Here is a 21,356-nt window from a genome sequence, read left to right as displayed (position 1 = left end):
CAGGTCTCAGTTACCCAGGCTGGTCTTAAACTTTAGATTTTCCCATCTCAGAATCCCAAAGAGTTGGAATTACAGGCTGTATGCCAATACACCTGTCTTATATGTGTGTATGTGTGTGTGTGTGTGTGTCTGCCAACTCATTCTCTACCACTGAGCTACATCCTCAGTCCTATGATTGAGGAAGAGAGAAGAAATAGAATAGATAGAAAGGAAATTAACAGGGAAAGGAAAAGAAACTAACTTTAAATCTACAAAGTTCCACGAACACCCTCAACTTTCCTCAAGTCTGTTTTCTACCAGGCCTAAATTCTTAAAAAGCTCTTGAATTTTAGATTTTTGTGAGTACACATGATTAATTTCAACTACATTGTTGGTATTTTAAAAAGTTACTACTACCATGAACTTCCTTTCTTTAGATTAAATGAAGCCTACGAAAAATACTGTTAGAGACTTGTCATCAGAGTATTTCCAAACATTAATTGATAATTGACTGGATGACAACAATCTGGAGATCATGAAAGAACCAGATCACCATGTCCCACCTGTGCTCATGATTAAGAGATCTGAGCTCACAAGGATAATGTCACACATACACATGAACTTCCCATGTTCACTATTTAGGAAAAGCCCAGGACCCCAAATGTGCATCTCACTCTAAATTACTTATACTCTTTCTCCCTTTGCTTGCTTTCCTAAGTAATTTCTTTGCTTTCTTAAACAAATCTTCTTTTTGTGCCTCCTTTGGGACCAGGATTGTAGCTCAGCATTACGGAGCTTGCCTAACACATGTGAGGCACTGGGTTCGATCCTCAGCACCACATAAAAATAAAGAAAGAAAATAAAGTTATTTAAAAAAAAAAAAGTTTGTGCCTCTCTTTAAAATTTTTTATTTATTTATTTATTTTTGCATTACAATTCTTAATACAACATTATATCATAATTTATCATATCTCTGATTATACATAAGGTATGTTGACACCAAATTCACATCTTCATAGTTCGTGCCTCTTTTGATGCAAACTGAAATTCCTTTCTATAGTATAAGTCAAGAATCTGAAAGGGGCCAGGAGCAGAAGTGTACACCCGTTATCCCAGCCACTCAGAGCCTAAAGCAGGCAGATTGTGAGTTCAAAATCAGTCTCAGCAACTTAGCAAAGCCCTAAGCAACTCAGTGAGATCCTGTCTAAATAAAATACAAAAAAGGCTGGCAATGCGGCTCAATAGTTAAGTGCCCCTGAGTTCAATCCCTGGTACCAAAATCATCATTATCATCATCTGACAGGAGTGAGTGAGTTGGGGTCTCCCTTCTCCCTTCTTGAGGACCTCCTCAGACCCCTTCTCTGGTGACATAATCACTTCTTTTTTTTTTTTTTAATATTTTCTTAGTTGTCAATGGACTTTATTTATTTATTTATATGTAGTGTTGAGAATTGAACACAGTACCTTACACATGCTAGGCAAGTGCTCTACCACTGACCTACTGTCCCACAGCCCCAGCCCAATAATCACTTCTTAGTTAACCCAGATAGTCTTTATGTTCTATACTATGATTTTATGTTAAATATTGACAACTTCTCATAAAATGATTAATAAAAATTTGTCATAATCAAAATTTAAGTGTCCATGATACAGCAAGAGGCACAGGGCTAAATGAGGGGGTTTGATCCCCAGCATCATAAAAATAGAGGCAGAGACAGAAAGAGAGAAATAACCACAAGATTGAAAAACTATTTTTATAGTTTTTCTCATATTTAAATGAGATCCTGACTACCCCACAAATATTTCTAAAATTATTATTTTATCTTAGAAGAAGATACAATGTAAACTTAATATTAAAACTCAATATAATAAGAAGGGTTGGGGATGTAGCTCAGTGGTAGAGAACCTGCCTAGAATGCTCAAGGCCCTTGGTTCAATCCCCAGTACCAGATACATAAAAACATTAAAGAACAAAACAAACAAAAACCAATTCAACCATAATAAAACAACATAATTAAAACGATGGGCACACTTCATTCTGGGTTTCATCACCAAAAACTAAAAGGATAAACAATCTTAATAGACATCTCACCAAATAAGTCATACAGATGGCAAATAAGCATTTGAAAAGATGCTGCACATCATCTGTCATGAGAAATGCAAATTAAAGTAAGGGGCTGGGGTTGTGGCTCAGCGGTAGAGTGCTCGCCTGGTGCATGCATGGCCCTGGGTTTGATTCTCAGCACCACATAAAATAAATAAATAAAAATAAAGGCATTGTGTACAACTAAAAGAAATAAATATTAAAAAAAAAAAAGAGGTACTACTATACACACATTAAAATGTTCTAAATCTAGAACACGGACAATATCAAATGTTAGCAAGGATGTGTAACAAGAAGAACTCTCATTAATTGCTGGTGGGAGAACAAATTGGTACAGGCACTTTGGAAGACAAGTTTGTAATTTTTTTCTTATAAAAAAATTCTTATCTTTTTGTTAGGGGGGGGGATGGCCTGCTGAGGACTGAACCCAGAGGCACTTTACCACTGAGTTGCAATCCCAACCTTTTTTTATATTTTATTTTTTTAAACTGTTTTTGTTTTTTATATATGTACATATTTTTTTAACTTGTTCATAGACCTTTATTTTATTTATTTATATGCAATGCTGAGAATCGAACCACGTGCCTCACACATGCTAGTCAAGTGGTCTACCACTGAGCTACAATCCCAGCCATTATGTTTCATTTTGAGACAGGGTCTCACTAAGTTGCTGAGTTGGTCTCAACTTAGGATCCTCCTGCCTCAACCTCCCAAGTAGCTGGGACTAGAGGCATGAGCACCCGGCTATATTCTTACCTATGATCCAGCAATAGTACACCTAGGTATTTACCCAACAGAGTTGAAAATGCCACACCAAAACCTGCACATGTACATACTTATAGTAGCTTTATTCATAAATGCCCAAACTTGGGGCTGGGGATGTGGCTCAAGTGGTTTCGTGCTCGCCTGGCATGCGTGCGGCCCGGGCTCGATCCTTAGCACCACATACAAACAAAGATGTGGTGTCTGCCAAAAAATAAAAAATAAAAATATTAAAATTCTCCCTCTCTCTCCCTCTCTCTCTTTTAGAAAAATAAAATAAAATAAATGCCCAAACTTGGAAGGTCCCAAGATATCCTTCAATAAACAGACGGATAAACTGTGGTATATCTGAACAACAGAATATTATTTGGAGCTAAAAAGAAATGAGCTATCAAACAATGAAAAGACATGAAGGAACCTTAAAAGCATACTATTGTATGAAAGAAGCCAGTCTTTCATACTACTGTATGAAAGAAGTCTCAGAGAGACTAGGTACTGTATGATTACAAAGACAGGGCATTCTGGAAAAGGCAGAAATTCTAGAAACAGTAAAAAAAAAATGAATAAATAAATGGTTGTCACCGAACAGGAATAGGGTGGGGAGAAAAGAAAGACCAGGTAGGATAGAAAAACTGTTCACAACAGTGAAAATAGTTTGTATGATACTATAATGGTGGATACGTGTCATCATGACATTTTTCAAAACCCATAGAATGCTCAGCATGAACAGTGAACCTTGTTGTAAACATGGACTGGGTGATGATGACCAATGTTAACATGCACCCTCTGATGGAAGGTGTTCACAATGCACCAGGCTATATGTGAGGACAGGGAGTACTGGGAAATCTCTGCATCTCCCTCTCCACTTTGTTGTGAACCTAAAACTGTTCTTTAAAAAATTAATTTTTATAACTTAAAAGTACATTGAAAAAAAAAGTCTTCATGCTACTATGGCTTGTTATTTTCTTAAGCAGGCAAAACCTTCAACTCCTGTACTTAAGACTCTAATTACCTGATCTCTAAACTTGAAGTTAAGAGTCTTCCTAGTTACATTTAGCAAACAACTTTTTTAACTTATCCATTGATCTTAAGAACAGGCAGTTTCATATTAGCACTAACACCTATTGGGGTGAGGGGGTGCAAAGAAACAAAATGATTGGATGAGCCCTGCACATTGAAGGAAAACTGGGCAGGAAGGTCTAACATGAAGCACTGTACTGAATTGCTTAAGTCCTTCTATTTAACGTGGTCTACAAACCGTGCATTACAAGTGTAGACACTTTGGAATCAAATCACTTACAAATATAAGATGTTACATTTTCACACTAGTGAAAATCACTAATTATCCAAAGCGATTCAGATAAGTCTCCAATAGAAAATGACACCTTACCCCAAGTAAAGAAATTAGAGCCGAACAAGTATTTGTTTCATCTGCACCTTACATAGAACCTTGCACTTTCTTCAGTTTGCACCCAGCCAACCCCTCTTTATTGCTCCGACTTGCCGCTCACCCTAGTTTAGCGTTCCCTTCCTTCTCAAATACCGCTGTCCATCGCTCACAGTGCCCCCATTAAACAGCCATCTTCCCAGCAAAACCCTTGTCAGACTGCATGAAAATCAGCGCTGCACTTTCTGGACTAGACATCACGTACAGCGACCACTGAAAGCTGCAGATCCTCCAGCCTCGCTGGCAGGACTGATCCCCGCACCCACAGCCCCACAGCCCCACAGCCCCCAGCCCCGCACCCACGCCTCCGAAGCCCTCCTGTCGGTCGCCGTGCTCTTGACGTTCGCTCCCTACCCACAGCCCCAGCTTTCCACGAAGAGACTCCCCCTCACACACACCCAGTGCTGCACCTGCGGCCTCTGCTGCCTAGCCGCTCCCCGCGATCCCGGGCCTCCCAGGCCGAGCCCACCCTCACAGCCCAGCCTAGCCCACTAGGCCCGGACACAGGCCTCGAGGCCTCCGCCGCCCCTTCTCCTCACCGTGTCAGCTTCCGAGCCCTCTTCCCGGGCCCTTTCGGCTTCCTCACGGGCCACAGCCTCCAGCCCAGCGTCGGGACGACCCAGCGGCTCCAGGAGCGGAGGCTTCAGCTGCCTCTCGGGGTCCGGCGGTGCCTGCTCCATAGCTGCAGTTCAGCGCGGCGAGCCCAGTGCCGCTGCGCCTGCGCCGCCGCCCCGCCCGAAGCCGCCCCGCCCCTCCGCTCAGCTCCTGCGCCTGAGACCGCGAGGGCTGGGGAAGGCGGGGCTGCGGCTGCGGCTGGGGCGTGGGGAAAAGGCTGGCCTCGGGAGGACCTGGTCAGCTACTAACTCTGGTTCCTGAAAACTGGAGAACCTGGTAGAGCGAAAGAAGGAGGGAAAGGGCGAGCACAAGGAGTAGGTATGAGGACCATTTAGATTGATGATCATCTAAAGAAAATGTGAAACTCAGAAGAAATTGGAGACCGCAGCCGGACCCACTAGGCCTCTGCTTTGCCTGCCATTATTGGTTCTCTTTTCTCTCGCCGAGATCCGGGCGGCATAAATTATTAGCTCTCCACAGGTTGAGTAATCGGTTCAGCAAAAGGCAACACTTGCAGTGTTGTGAGGAAAGTGAGGCTTTTGGCTGAAACAGGATTTCAGTTCCATTGTTGTTTAAGGCTTAAACACAAAAGTATTAGAGATCTCTGATAATTTTCGACAAATGTCTCTTGTTTGAGTCCCTCATCTTGCTTCTTGGACAAGCATTCACTATGGTAACCTGTGGAAATGTTCACTAGCTGTAGCTGACAGTGGTTCTTTGAGGTACTTTCTGTACAAGGTCTGGTCTCCGTTTTTTAAGGCCGGGAACTGATCTTCCTGCCCAGTGAGTTCAAGTTGTGACACACAATTTTTTTCTTCTGGAATGCTCCCCTGTCTCTGGGCTGGTGACAAATTTCCATGCATCCCTAAAACATGTCAGTTTGTGAGTAAACCTATTATGATCTTTCTCTTGTTATTTTACACTTTTTATTTATATTTCCATCTCCCCCAGCTAGACTTTGGCTTTTTTTTTTTTTTTTTTTTTTTTTTTTTTAATGGTGCTGGGGATTAAACCCAGGGCCTGATGCATGCTAGGGAAGAACTCTACCAACTGAGTTATGTCCCCAACCCTAGACTTTGGACGCTTTTAAGGAAAGACCCTCTCCTCTCTTTCTCAAACCTAGGATATTTACAAAGATAGTTAAAGGATTTTTATCCACTTATTACAGATTAGTCATGCCAGGTAAATGTTCAGAAAATTATGTGTGTTACTGAGGATTAAACCCCAGTGGTGCTCTACCACTGAACTATATCCCCAGCCCTTTTTATTTTTCATTTTGAGTCTGGGTCTTGCTGAGGTGCCTCCAACTTGTCATCTTGTTGCTGGGATTACAGGCCTGTACCACCCATCATACCTGGCCAAGAAAACAGGAGACTATTAGTTTATCACAGAAGGATATCTTTTCAGGAACATATTAGTATTCATTATCGTGTGCCCTTTGCTCAATTTTGAGATATCCAGAAAACTCGATCCTAAAGCTATCAGGATAATTGCTGTGAGCTGGTGAGGTATGTATCTCACCCTTCAGTGAGTGAGAACAAAGGAAAAGGCTCCAGACTCTGCAAAGAAGTCAGTGAGGGGAGATCATCATATTGCTTTAAAAAAAGAAGAAAAGAAAAAAGTAAAACCAATCAGGTACATTGGTTTCTCTTTCATACCTCCTTTTTTTTTGTTATGTGTATGAAAAAAAATTATTTTCAAGTCTGCCTTCAATATATATTGTAAATTGTTTTTCTGGACACAGTTTTGTTCCTGTATCTTCTTAAGAGATATCCTTGAGAAAAAATTTTTTGAAAAATCTAGTCTCAGCCAATCATTGCAGGACATGTCTCCTCATCCCCACTACTCAAGAGGCTGAGGCAGGAAGATGGCAAATTTGAGGCCAGCTTAGGCAACTCAGGGAGACCCTGTCTAAAAACAAGGGGGATTGGCTGGGTATGGTGCTCATTAGTAGAGCACTTGCCTAAAATGTGAAAGCCCCTATTTCAATCCCCTGTACCAAAAAATGGGGTCCTTGAAGAGGCTAATATCAAGGCAAAAAGGATGCAATGATCATTTCCCCCTGATTTATGTACATATAATTGTGGGAGAATTAGGTAAGCACTGATAATATTTATTATATATCCCCTTAAATATCATACATTTGGGGCTGAAGTTGTAGCTCAGTGGTTGAGCACTTGCCTGCCATGTGTGAGGCACTGGGTTTGACCCTCGGCACTACAGTAAAATAAAATAAATAAATGAGCACAATAGTGCATGCCTATAATCCCAGAGGATTAAATTATATTAAAAAATCATACATATACATGATAAAACTGGGATCACAGCTGGGCATGGTAATACACAACTGTAATCCCAGCGACTCAAGAGGCTGAGGCAGGAGGATCCCAAGTTCCAGGCCAGGCTCAGGAATTGATTGAGACCCAGTCTCAAAACAAAAAGGGCTGGGGATGTAGCTCACTGATAGAGCACTCCTGAGTTCAATCTCCAATACTGCGAAGAAAAAAGATTGCATATAATGTTATTTAATTTTTTAAATTTTGTTGTTGTTGTTGTTGTAGATGGACACAATACCTTTATTTTTATTTTTTTATGTGGTGCTGAGGATCAAACCCAGTGCCTCACATGTGCAAGGCGTACCCTCTACTACTTAGCCACAACCCCAGCCACCTCCCCGATATAATTTTATAATTTATTTATATAGAATACCTTTCTATGTAACTAAATATAAACCTGTGTGTGTGTGTGTGTGTGTGTGTGTGTGTGTGTGTGTATGCATGTGCGCGCGTGCAGTGCTAGAGATCAAAACCAAGGCCTCACACATGCTAAGTAAGCACTCTATTCCTGAGCTATATCCCCAGCCTTTATATGTATATGTGTGTGGTACTGGGGATTGAACCCCAGACCTATTGTATCCTAGGCAAGGGACACATCACTGAGCTACATCCCAGACTCTTTCTACTTTTTATTAAGTCAGGGTCTTGCTAAGTTGCTAAGGCTAGCCTTCAACTTGTGATAGTCTTGTCTCAGCCTCCTGAGTTTAGGCATGTGCCACTGTCCTGGCCCAGAACTTTTCAAAATAAAATCAACCCCACAGCATTGTCATCTGATAATAACAAAAAGGTAACAAAAACAATATGAAAAAAATGTTTCCCCCGAATATATATATATATATATATATATATATATATATATATATATATATTTAGTTGTAGTTGGACACAATATCTTTAATTATTTTTATGTGGTACTGAGGATCAAACCCGGTGCCTCACATGTGTGATACGGGTGCTCTACCACTGAGCTACAGTCCCAGCCTTTCAGTTATCATTTCTAGTTGGAGACACTTTGTGACAGAATAATATTATCTCTTTTTCTGGCGCGGCGGGGGGGTACTGGGGATTGAACTCATGACACTTGACCACTGAGCCATATCCCCAGACCTATTTGGTATTTTATTTTAGAGACAGGATCTCACTGAGTTGCTTAGCACCTTGCTTTTACTGAGGCTGGCTTTGAATCTGAGATCCTCCTGTCTTAGCCTCCCAAGCTGCAGGGATTACAGGCAGGCGCCACTGTACCTAGCCCAATATTATCTTCTTTTAGCATGATCCAACCCAGTTGTTTTCTTGACTGTTTTAAAATAAATCTGTTCTCATCATCTGATACAAAGCTCATGTACTCATCAAAACCAATGATACAGCCCTTATCATTATATTCATTTGCTCATAGAACCACCCCTGAAATTGGCACCTATTTTGCAAGCATCTGAAGAAGAGGTTGATGGGCTACACCATTGCCTTCTGTGCTTTTGGCCCGACCATACCCGTGGTGGAATCTCTGACAGACCACTCTCACTGCATGCTACTACCTCAGAAAGCCACTTGTGAGTAAATATATTTCTGCAGGATCTCTTAACGACGGCTACATAAAAATCTATAACAAAATTATTATAATTTATATTATAATTTATTTAATTCTCTGTAGTAATTTCAAACTTTACACTTTACTTTTACACTGTGGTGACCTTCCTTCTATCTAACAAACATCTTTGTGTTCCGAACCACTTGTTTCTTTAAAGGATTTGGGAGATCCCTGTGCTCTGGATCAAACCCAGAGCCTCACATGAGCTAGGCAATTGCTCCATCACTCAATGACACCGTTGGACCAGAATGGAGAGATTTTACTGGGAAATTTTATTCAAGCTCTGATAGTACCTAATGAAATGTTGCTGTATGACAAAATAATGGGTTTCTAGAAAATGATTATTTGTACCCACCAGATACGCTTATGATGCCAGCCATCGGATTTATAGATTTACTCTGGGGTTGTTGATAAGCTAATACATTGCTTTTTTTCCCCCAAGTAAAAAATTGGAATCTATTTATTTATTTTTATTAGTAAAATTATACATAATACTGGGATTCATTATACCATATTCTTGCATGCACATAATTTGATCAGTCTCATGTTCCAACTAACATATTCTTTTTTTTTTTGGTACTGGGAATTGAACCCAGGCGTGCTTAGCCACTGAGCAACATCCCCAGCATGTTTTTGTATTTTATTTAGAGACAGAGTCTCACTGAGTTTCTTAAGGCCTCACTAAGTTGCTAAGGCTGGCTTTGAACCCACAGTTCTCCTGCCTCATCCTCCAAAGCCACTGGGACCACAGGTGCCACCACACCTGTCTAACATATTCTTTTTGGGTGAGGGGAGGTGGTATCTTGAACTTTTCTTTTTGTTTTCAATGCTGGGAATTGAACCCAGGGCCTCATGCAAGCAACCAATTTATCACTGAGGTACATCCCCAGCCCTTGAGCATTATTTTTAATAGGTCTATCTTTTGGACACGACCTAATGGCTGGGTATCATGAGAAATACAGTATTTTATGTGTCTGGAACTTTAAGTATATTTTCACTCAAAATTCCTGTAGGACAGGAGTTTCGCAGAGTAATGAACTGGCACTGGTCATATTCAACAAGATGAGACAACCAGCAAATATGGGAAAGACCTAAGATTGAAATCCAGATTTATAGTACACCAGGATTCAATATCTGGGTTATGTGGCTTCTCTGCAAGAGGAAGAAGAAAGTTTTTTCTTTTTTGTTTTTTTTCATACCAAGTATTTTGAGCCAGGTGCAGTGGCACGTGCCTGTAATCCTAGCAGCCTGGGAGACTGAGACAAGAGAATCGAGAGTTCAAAGCCAGCCTCAGCAAAAGCAAGGCACTAAACAACTCAGTGAGATCCTGTCTCTAAATAAAACACAAAATAGGGCTGGGGATGTGGCTCAGTGGTTGAATGCCCTTGAGTTCAATCCCCGGTACTAAAAATTAATAAATATTTTATTGTATGTTGCTGCCCGTGTATATAAAATAATTACCCTTGTGAAATAGAAATTCATGAAAATTCAGAGAGGTAGATGTTAAGGATTGACAAAAGTAGAAGATTATATTATGGTACATGTGTTACAGGGAAATTTTTTGTACAGGCTTCAAATTAAGCTCTCTTGAATATTCACTGGTTCTTGAGCAGTGGGTTTGGGAAACCTCAGAAAGATGACTACAAAAAGGAATAGACTTTCTGGGGTCTGAAGGAACTTGTACATGAAGATACTCCAGTCAGTAGGGGATCATGGTGAGCATTCTGCAGACAAAATTTTTTCAAGTCTGCAACTGCCTGGGAAACCTTCATGTGGTTGAGTCCGGCCTCCAGCCAGAGCTGCTGAACCACCTCCTTCATAGTGTCAACGCTGGAGGAACCAGACATGGTGCATTCGAGGGCCAGGTGACTCTTCTGTCAGAGGGTCCACAGGTCACCATCAGCTGGGCCAGATGACTGGGCAGCATGCAGCAGAGAAGATTCTTTTTTTGAGGGGGGGGCTGTGGATTGAACTCAGGGCACTTGACCACAGAGTCACATCCCCAGCCCTTTTTTGTATTTTCTTTAGAGACAGGGTCTCACGAGTTGCTTAGCACCTCGCCATTGCTGAGGCTGGCTTTGAACTCACAATCCTCCTGTCTCAGACTCCCGAGCCACTGGGCTTACTGGCTGTGCACCACTGCGATTGGCTAGAAAAGAGATTCTTATAGAAAAAGAGATAAATAATTGCTAGGAATTAAGGGCTGATTCTTTTTTTTTTTTTAATTTGTTCTATTCAACATGACAGTAGAATGCATTTTGACACAACATGCATAAATGGAGTATTACTTCTCATTCACCTGGTTAAGGGCTGATTCTTTATCTGAAATCCCAGAAAGAGAAGCATGTCTCTTGGGAGCATGAAAGCAGTCATTCCAGTGTAGCTGAAGTCTGGGAAAGCCCAAGGCTAACTTCATGGAGACCCCATGCTTCTGACACAGAAGGCAGAAGATAACCCAGTATCTTTGATAAGGCCCTAAGAGTAAATGGGAAGTCTCAACTGGTTCTAAGGATGAGTCACTGTCTATGGGGACACATTCCCCACTGAGCTAACAGAAGGAAACTCAGTTCCTTGTATCTAAATAGCATGTTTTAGGTTTCCATTTTGTTGTGAATTCAATGAACAAATATTTGTTCAGCTCCTATGTTAGCCTGGCAACTCCATGAAATACCTATTTTCTGTTCCCCATTGTCCAGGTTCTTATAGCTGTCTGGCCAGTTACATGAGGACTGTGATGGTCACTTTCTCCTTCTTCTGAAACTACACCCTTGTATTTCCTCCTTTACCAGTAACCACCCCCCCACCCAGCCCATCTCTCTTTTAGTATCAATGTGAATGACTATTGTTTTTCTTCACAGTGCAATATCTAATTCCCCTCTTCTATTACCACCATATTCTTTTTTGAAATTTTTCTTATTGTGTGAAGGCTTTATTGGAACAATTCTTAGTATGTGTCTTCCATTGCAGCCTCCCATCTTGGGAGTTGAAGACCCTTCTTTTATCTCCTTTGGGTTAATTATTTCAAACAGGTAATTTAGACCATTAAAGTCCCAGGAATTTGAATCTTGGATCAGAAGGGATGCTGGAGGTGGGGCTAATGGCAATTCTAGGGCCAGATTATTCATGAACCTGTGGATTTGTGCCAGCTCCCTGGAACTGCCTTGATTCTGCAATTTGCCGCACGCCAGATAACTGCCTTAATTCTATGAACTCCTGATACCCTTCCAGGAATTTCTCTATTTGCTTTGTATAACTAGAGTTGGTCCCTGTTCTATGCAAATCACAGCTGGAACTGATGCAGTAAAGCTTCTATTCATTCAACTGAATATGCAATAAATTTTATTGAACACCTATCCTGCCCCAGTCAGTCTCAGTGTCTGCCAAAGTGATTATCCAAACTGATTTGTGGCAATATGTCCAAGGAAAAGATTGGAATTCAGTTTTTTGATCAGCTTTGTGTCACTGACAAAATACTTAAGATATACAACTAGTAAGGAGAAAAGATTTATATTTGGGTTATAGTTTCAGAGGTTTCATTCCATGATTAGCTGATTCTGTTGCTTTTAGGCCTATAGTGAGGCAGAACATCACCGAGGGAGCATGTGGTAGACCAAAGCTATTGACTTCGTGGTGCCTAGGAAGCAAAGGAGAATTTGCTTTTATAACAAAGCCTCTCACTCAAAACCCAGTAAACTCTGAACCATAAATGAATGAATGCATTGTTGAAGTCAGAGCCCTGGTGATTTAATCAGTTCTCAAAGACCCCCATCTTTGAACACTGCTGCATTGGGGACCAACTCTTCAACACTTGAGCTTTAGGGGTCATCTAAGAATACCCAGAATTAGCAGAATTAAACCCTAAGCTGATATTTCTTTTTTAAAAAAAAATGTTTATTTCTTAGTTTTAGGTGGACACAATATCTTCATTTTACACTTATGTAGTGCTGAAGATGGAACCCAGTGCCTTCTGCATGCTAGGTGAGCGCTTTACCACTGAGCCACAACCCCAGCCCTCTAAGCTGATATTTCTTGAGAAACATCCCCAAATTTCTATGACAAGCTAGTTACTAGAAATCTCCAACAGCTGCAAATCATCAAAGAGAGACATTTCTCCCCTGCCAGATAACTTAAATTACCCTTTGATCGAGGCTATTACTAGGCATTTTATACCAAATAGAGTGGGAGGAAACCCAGGTTATTGGCCAAGGTATTTCAAGCCAAGTGAGTCTTATAGCATCTCTCAACTATTATCAGTAATGTGAGTAATGACAGATTAACTGTAAAGATACTTTGCAAACACAGAGGAGCCTGGCAATTGAAGTTCTAGAAATGGATAGTTTTCTTTGATATTCAGAAGTTGTCAGACTACCTGGTTTTTGTTTGAAACTTACTAAGAATTCGTTACATATAGGATATTCCTAATTCCTCAAACTTCCCCAGCAACCGCCTCCAAATCCCACCCAGTTTCTTTCTTTCTTTTTTTAAAGAGAGAGAGAGAGAGAGAGAATTTTTTGATATCTATTTTATAGTTTTTTTTCCGTCGGACACAACATCTTTATTTGTATGTGGTGCTGAGGATCGAACCCAGGGGAGCGCGCATGCCAGGTGAGCACGCTACCACTTGAGCCACATCCCCAGCCCCTCTTTCTTTCTTTCTTTCTTTTTTTTTTTTTTTTCAGTTGTAGATGGACACAATATTTTTGTTTATGAATTTATTTTTTAATGTGGTGCTGAGGATCAAATCCAGTGCCTCACACGTGTGAGGCAAGTGCTCTACCACTGAGCTACAGCCCCAGGCCCCCACCCAGTTTCTTAAACAAAAATTCTTACTATGGTCTGAATATTTGTATTCCTACTCCCAACCCCCAAATTCATATGTTGAATTTCTAAGCCTCCAAGGTGATGGCATCAGGAAGTGGGACCTATGGGAGATGAAGAAGTCATGAGGGCAGAGCCCTATATTCCTGTATACAGTGCATGCCTATTGCCAGCGATTACTATCTTTAAAAATGGGATAGTGTTCTTCAAAACAAGCCAAGGGGGCTTATCTGCCCCTTTCAGCAAGTGAGGACACAGCAGGAAGTTATTTATGAATCAGGAAAGCTGGTACCATGACCTTACATTTTCCAGTCCCCAGAACTGTGAGGAATAAATTTGTTATTTATTATTTTAGCATCCCAGGAATACTAAGATAGTTCATAAACAAATAAGTAGACTCTTTGCTCTGAGAATGATAAAACAGAACCCATGTGGGGAACAAACTCTTATCTAGTTGTGTTTGTTTATACTAAACAAAATAGTAGGGGAGATATAGGTATTCACTGTTTTAAGTGTAACCAGAAATGGTGGTGGTTGTTTTTTTTTTTTTTTTTTTCCTTGTTTGTTTTGACACCATGGATTGAGCCCAAGGGCACTTAATCATTGAGTACATCATACATCCCCAGCCTTTTTTTTAATTTTTCATTTTGAGACAGGGCCTTGCTAAATTGCTGAGGTGGCTTTGAACTTGTTATCTTCCTGTCTCAGCCTACTGAACTGCTGGGATTACTGGTATGCAACATCATACCCAACCCCAGGATTGTTTGAAATGTGTGTTAAATCACATAGACAAAGAAAGTACTGTCATGAAGGAAGAAGGGACTTATGCCACTGATCCCTACAAACAGAAGGCACTGCAGGCTGTGAATGGGGAGCACACAGGGAAATACCAGGTCAGTCAGAAAACAAGGTCAGAGCCTTTATTGTGGTTTCCAAGTGAAGGACTGGGTAAAGGGGCATAAATTTTGAATTGTTTGGTTTGGCTAACTCCAACAGGCTGCAGCATTTAGGAATGTCTCTTGCAATCTGGTACCTGGCCCTGGGACAATTAGGTAAAGGGAACACTAAGAGCTTGCTAAAAGAAGAGGTTAGAAGTGTAGGCCCCCTGGAGTGGTTGGTATGCATATAAGAGGTGTGACTTGGGCAGTTTTTTACTATCTTTAGGAATTGGCTAACCCCAAAGAAGCAGTCCCTTATTTAAAAACTACAACAATAACAACAAAAAGCAGAATATAAAGGTATGATTAATACATTCACAGACAGTCCTACTTGTTTTGGCACTTTTCATCTTTTTTACTAACTCTTTAAGTGTCCATCTCCCTTTCTAGGTCTGTGAACAATGAGCACAGGGTCATATCTTACTCTTGTCACTGGTGGGTATTCAGCATATGCCTGCTAAATTAATAAGCCAGTGTGTGTGTTTAGGCAAAATTGAGGGTAGGTATAGTCAGACAAAAGAAAACAAGCAATCAAATAATAAAAACTGTGAGTCAGCTAGGCAAGAGAGTCAGCTTCTGGCCTGCTGCCCACTTTGGCTCTTCAGATACCACTGGGGCGAAAAGAAAGCCTCCCCCCACCCCTTTTGCAGCCTTCCCCCCATACCTGTATTCTCTCCAAAACTGCAAGAAAGGGAGTAGGTACAGCCATGAATAGGGAGACAGCCAGAGCTATCTCCTCAGTATTCCCTCCCCAAACCCCAAACCTGCATCCTTTCTCAGCCCTTTCCCCATGGGCTTGGTCCTATGAAATTCTAGCTTGGTCTCTGTGTTTTCTTTAGACAAAAGAGACAGGCTTGAGAACGGGCAAGCAGTGGGAGTCACTGTGTTAAAATCTTGACAGGCTCTTGGCTCGTGTCCTTGTAAAATGAGGGAAATACTAAACTCAGGGAAAACTGAGCTTACAATTGTGCAGCTCCACCCTGTTTCCACCTCCAGTCCTGTCCCTGACTATGGCCCTTCTACAAATGTTGGACCTCCAACTCAAGGAGGGGCTTCTCACTCTCGAGACAGATGGCATTCTCCCTTAAATGTGTATCTACTTTCTAAATAAACCTTTGTCTCTGCCTTTGCCAGACTCATGCTGAAATTCTTTGCTGCCCTGAGTTCCCTCTGGGAACTCTTTGGACCCTTCTTGGGAGAGATCTCTTCTCCATGACAGTCAGTTACTGAATCAGGCATGGTCCTGGCCACCCGCCTCCCATAGATGGCATGCCAATCACTGAACTGGTCACAGGAGAAGATATTTCTCTAAAGAATGGTCTGAGGAGTTTCCAGAGAAAGGGAGAACTTGACTCAGGGCCAGCAGGGTTCTTGCAGACATGACCGAAAAGAATTTTACCATGCACCAGTCAAAGGCAGAGACAGAGGTTTATTTGTGAAGTAGATACATATTCAAGGAAGAATGGGGGCTTATCTTAAGAGAGAGACCCCTTTGGGGTAAAGCAGGCTATCTCCAGAGAGACAGACAGCAACCTGTTGGTATGGGGTGTTAGTATTTGCAGAGGGAGGATAGCTAGGGGCTGGTCTAGAGGTGGAGGCAGGGTAGAGCTACACAATTTCACACCCTCGCTTGCACATTGCCCTCAAAGTTGCAACTGTTGGAGGGAGCCTTTCACATTTAGTGGTTTATGGTGCTTCTTTTGACACTTAGTGTGTCTCTCTGTCTTCCCAAATTACTATCTCAAAATGACCAGTTTTGCAAAAGAGAAAAGGTTTATTTAGGAGGCAGCCAAGCCAGAAGACAGATCAAGTCTCAGATCTCTCCCCCATAAGGTTTAGGGATATTTATGATAAAGAAGCAGGGAGGTCGAAGGTACGGGGAGAGGTGATTGGAAGTAAGGAAAATTGAAGTAATCAGTGGTCTGTACACGTGGAATCAAATTTCATTGTCTTCATAGGACACATGTTCAGAAAGTGTTGTTGGTGGGGACAAAAGGACAGTGCAAGTAATAAGTAAGGGGTCAGATCAGAAAGATGGGGGCTGGGCTGGGGATGTGGCTCAAGCGGTAGCACGCTCGCCTGGCATGTGTGCGGCCCGGGTTCGATCCTCAGCACCACGTACAAACAAAGATGCTGTGTCTGCCGAAAACTAAAGAATAAATATTAAAATTCTCTCTCTCTCTCTCTCTTTAAAAAAAAAAAAAAAAAAAAAAAAAGATGGGGGCTGGTTTGAAAGGAAAAGTAATAAAATGTTAATACCTCTAGAGCACTTCCCCTTTTCCACCTGTTGCCAAGGTTACCAGCCTCCAGGGATTATTCCTCCCTGCAGGGAGTTGTAGGGGCTGTTAATGAATGCCTCCTAGGCTGCTCCCTTCTTGCCAGCACCCCTGGTTGACTTCCTTCTGGCCCTTGGATCACTCCATCTTTTAGGTCAAGTAAGCAGGTTGTGGGGAAGAGAAGGCATGAGAACAAAGGAATTCTAAAGTGTGTAAAAGAGGCAGGACACCCCCACTTCCTCAGACAACCAGCTCCTCTGCCCCAGGGGTCCTAGCCTTGCCTCACCCTCAGCCACTTGCAGGGCCTTCTTGGGTGGGGCCGTCAGGCAGAGCAGGACAGGGCTGAGCCAGAGGCAGCAGGAGCACTATGGGCACAGTGCAGGGTTGGAGAGGGGTTCAAACTGGCCGCCTTGTCAGCAGACAGCCCTGTGCTGAACTTCACTGCCAGCTCTAAGTTTGCCTAGAGAGTGGGGCCCTGTGGTCACTGCCCAAGCCCTTCCCCTGCTGGAACGGCCCTGGAAGCAGGAATGAGAGTGGTCCCCTGGGAACCAGAGAAAGCCATCAGGCTGATGCCATCAGGTTATCTTGGGCAAACTCTTCCCTCTGCAGGTCCCAGAGCCCCATCTGCGAAACTGGGGTTGGCAGACAGCTGGATGAGGTAGCCCTGAGTCCCTTCCCTCCCTAAAGACTTAAGAGTCTGTGACCCTCAGTGTGGTATCTATGATTATCTTGAGGACTTCAAGTCTGAGCAAAGGGAAGACAGATTCTCCTGTGGCACATTAGTTGGCGGCAGAGCTGGGTGACTAGGTTGAGTCTCATCCTATATGCCCTGACTTCCCAAGAGGCCCATGAGGAAAGGTCTGGAGATGCTAGGCTCTCCATCCCAGGTTCTGAGAAACTGATGTCACTCCATTTTTGAGAAACCAGCTTCTACCTCAAGGCCTGTCCAGAGGGAGGGAGCATGACTCTTGTCCTTGGAAAAACCCACAGAAGGCTCTTAGGCACATACCCACCCTGCTGAGTTGTTTAACAAAAGGGATCTGCGGTGCTAGGTGCCCCTGACTCAGTTACCCTAGGTGAGGACCCATAGCAACCCGCTAGCAACCACCAATCAGCATGAGACAGGAAAAATATCTGAAATGTCAGGTGACCTCCCAGTAGTTTCCGTGATGTATAACATGATTAGGCAACCCTGCAGTTTGGCATATAGACTCTTGCAACCCTTCCGGGCCTAAACCAATCAGTTCAAATATATCCACCATTTGAATTCACCAACTACCCTTACCCAACTTGTTCCCGCCAGTGAATGTGCTCATCAATGTTAAGAATTGTTGTTTGATTTTCCCGCGGTATAAAATGATTTGCTGTGTGATGTTGTGATGCATAGCGTATCCCCCCAAAACCTATAAATCCTCACTGAGCTAAGGGTTGGGACTCACTACTCAGGACCGCTGCGTTGTAAACGGTTAAGAGTCCAGGCTCGAGCCTGCAATAAAGACTCTTGTGCAATTGCATCAGATTCGGCTCCTGGAGGTCTATTGGGGTCCCACGAATCTGGCATTACGGTTCTAGGAGCTTGTGGGCACCTGGTAGCCCTGCAGGCGTGGGGGCCATTTCTTGGCACTGGCCCAGGGATGGCAGAGTTTCCTGGGTATGTGGACAGTGGGCCCCATAACTGGGCCCTTATAACACCCCTTGCCTTATCCATGAACCAAGGATTGGGTGGGGCATGTCTGAGAATCAAGGGCACATTCAGCAGAAATGAGAAGGGGGCAAAAAGGGAAGGGGGTGCAGCCCAGTTGGGGCCTCTCAACTTGGCAAGGAGTCACAAGACTGGCCCAAGGCTTAGGGTAGAGGGTATGGTGGAGGACGTCAAAGGAAGGGATGTTCTATGTCCCACTTAACGCTCAAGAAGCAGTGAGCCTGATCCAAGGATCTTTCTTAAGGAAATCCTAGGAATCCTAGGCTGGGGGCAGGGGGCGGACACACCTAAAATCTTCATCCCAGAGCAGGAAGTCTTTGCCTTTGGATAGGCCATGTCCTCTTTTGAGAATCTGAGGGAAATTACATCCTTCCCTAGTGGGGAAACTGAGGACCAGATTGTCAAGGAGATGTCTCACATCTAGCTTAGGACTTAAAAGGCCCTTGCTTGAGAGTGAGTGAGGCCCTGTATACCTGAAGGCAGGGAGCCAATGAGTGCAGATCTGAACCAGGCAGGATGGCAGGGGGATAGGCAGGATGGCAGGGGGACAGCCAGCGGGGCTGGAGGAGGCAGCATGAACTCCTCAGAGACTGGGGCCTGGCCTTCTCGGCCCCCCATGGAGCTGGACTCCCTCCAGCACTCCCCCTCCCAGGCAGTTCCATGATGCACATCCAGGCCTTGGCCCAGGCTCCTGGACCACCTCTCTCCTCCCTCACTCAGATCCAGTTTATTGGGGGGGCTGTCCTTTGGGAATGAGCTTGGGAGCCTCTGGCTTCCCCACTTGGCCTTTCCCCCTGATGGTCAGCAGGGTTGAGCCATCCCTCCTGCACACACAGGTTCACAGGCACTAAAACCTGGGCACAGGGACTCCTCCCCTCCTTCTCTGCCATGTGCCCATGAACTTGGGCTTCCCAGACAGAGGAAGTGAGCAGGAATAAGATTTGAGAAAAGCCTTAAGCCCCAAAGGGACTTGAGACCAGGGAGACAGATATTGGGCAGGGAAAGGGGATGAGAAGAGTTGGAGTTCAAGCCAGGGCAGGCGGATGGGGCTGGGCCGGGGATTCCCAGGAGAGGTGTAGGAGGAAAGGAAGAGGGAAGAGCAGCCTTGTGGTGGGACTTTGTAGTCTGGAGACTTGGAAACACATCCTGCATCATAGGTCACCCACCTCCTAAAGTTGGTCAGAAAGGATAAGGGGCTGGGCGAACAAACCCCCGAGGATGAGCTCATACCAAACATGTGCATACTCTCTCTCTCTCTCTCTCACACACACACACACACACACCCTAGGGGACATGCATCTGACCCCTTGGGTGACATCCTTTTGCCTCCACCTTTGTCACACAAGATGGTTTCACCCAGATACAAGTATGGAAAGAAGCAGTATAGTTTGTCTGTCCTGATGCTTCATGTGGCAAGATGATATGGGGTCCTTGATACAAATTCAGAGAGCCCCACAACCACTAATAGTACTCTGGAAATTCTGACATGGTCGGGTCGCCCAACTAGTGGAGAAAATAACCATAAATCATTCCAGCTGCATTCATTGCTTGCCTGCTGTGCACTAGATGAAACACCTCACCTCCTCCTCCAACAACCTACTACAAAGGTGATATTATTCCCAGTCCCAAGATCACACTCTGGAGACTAACAGACACACGGTTTGATGTGCCCCCTGCCCAACACTCTGGGGCCTGCAGACTCAAAAGACCTGAGTCTACCCCAGGGACAGGACCAGAACCAGCACCTGATGCACCCCAGGAGGAAGGGACCAGGGTGGGACACAGTTGCAGGAGAGATGCAGGATGAATGCCCCCACCCTCCCACATCTGGGGAGGAGGCGGCCAGGAGGGGGCTCCAGACTGACTCAGGCTGGCTCACCTCCAACTAGAGGGCTGGGCCAGACTTGGTTTTCAAATTCCTGGGCAGCAGGCACCCCCTGTAGTCAGACAGGGATGCTGCAGGGCAGGGCTTGTTCCATCCCTAGTGCTAGCTGGGGGTTTTCTCTCCTCTCATCTCCAGCCCTTGCCAGGAAGCCAGCCAGGTCAGTCACTGTGACTATTACTGTTGCCACATTTTAAAGATGAGAGAAATGACAAGTGACTTGCTCAAGGTCAATGAGCTAGACAATGTTGGTTCCCTAGCTTGGGTCTCCAGAGAGCAAGGATCTTTCCCTTCCAAGAGGGCTTTGTTCCAACCCCTCAGAGCCTCCCTACATCCCCAGGAAACACCGCTTCTCTAAACCAGGAACAAACAGACAGAGCAGCCATAGGAAGAAGTAAAAACTATTTACAAATGTACAACAGGAATGGAAGTCTTAGCACTCCCAATAGGGGAGTGATTGAGGGCTCAGCTACGAGAGGTCTCCACATGGAGGCTCAGAAGATGAAGTTCAGATGTCCTGGTATCCAGCAGTGTGAATGGGTGAGTGAGAGGCTCGTGGATGGGAGGCCAAGCCTTCTCTGTGGGCTTTTTGCTGCGGCATCGGGCTGATGGAAATCTAAACACATAAGTCAATACATGGGTGTTCTTTCTAGCCCCTACCCTGCAGTTCACAGTCATGGCTCTGGGCCCCAGGAGGCAGGACAAAGGAGAGGGTTGGTACCCCAAGTAATGCAAGGGCCCTTGGGGGGCACCATGGGTTATCTACCCTACTGCACTCCTAATGCTCCACTTCATATATTTCACATGGGATTTCAAGTATAAATTTCCATTAAAAAAAAAAAAAAAAAGAGCCAGGCACAGTGGCACATGACGATAATTCTAGTGGCCTGGGAGGCTGAGGCAGGAGGA

General features: G+C 43.8%; 1 protein-coding gene and 1 pseudogene across 1 annotated transcript in view; both read right to left on the bottom strand.

Annotated features, from left to right (window-relative positions):
• Snx4 (sorting nexin 4) overlaps positions 1 to 5,017 on the bottom strand; it is a 62,613-nt gene extending 57,596 nt beyond the window's left edge. The window contains exon 1 of the mRNA XM_076867514.1: positions 4,832 to 5,017. Coding sequence (XP_076723629.1) covers positions 4,832 to 4,972 — 141 coding nt within the window. The 5' untranslated portion in view covers positions 4,973 to 5,017. The remainder of the gene's footprint in view (positions 1 to 4,831) is intronic.
• Positions 5,018 to 10,471: 5,454 nt separating this feature from the next.
• LOC143408820 (guanine nucleotide-binding protein G(I)/G(S)/G(O) subunit gamma-5 pseudogene) lies at positions 10,472 to 10,678 on the bottom strand (annotated as a pseudogene).
• Positions 10,679 to 21,356: the final 10,678 nt, after the last annotated feature.

This window comes from Callospermophilus lateralis, chromosome 10 (genome assembly GCF_048772815.1).
Source record: "Callospermophilus lateralis isolate mCalLat2 chromosome 10, mCalLat2.hap1, whole genome shotgun sequence".
Classification (NCBI taxonomy): domain Eukaryota; kingdom Metazoa; phylum Chordata; class Mammalia; order Rodentia; family Sciuridae; genus Callospermophilus; species Callospermophilus lateralis.
The sequence above is the reverse complement of the archived record's forward strand: the minus strand, read 5'-3'. Positions and strand labels throughout refer to the sequence as shown.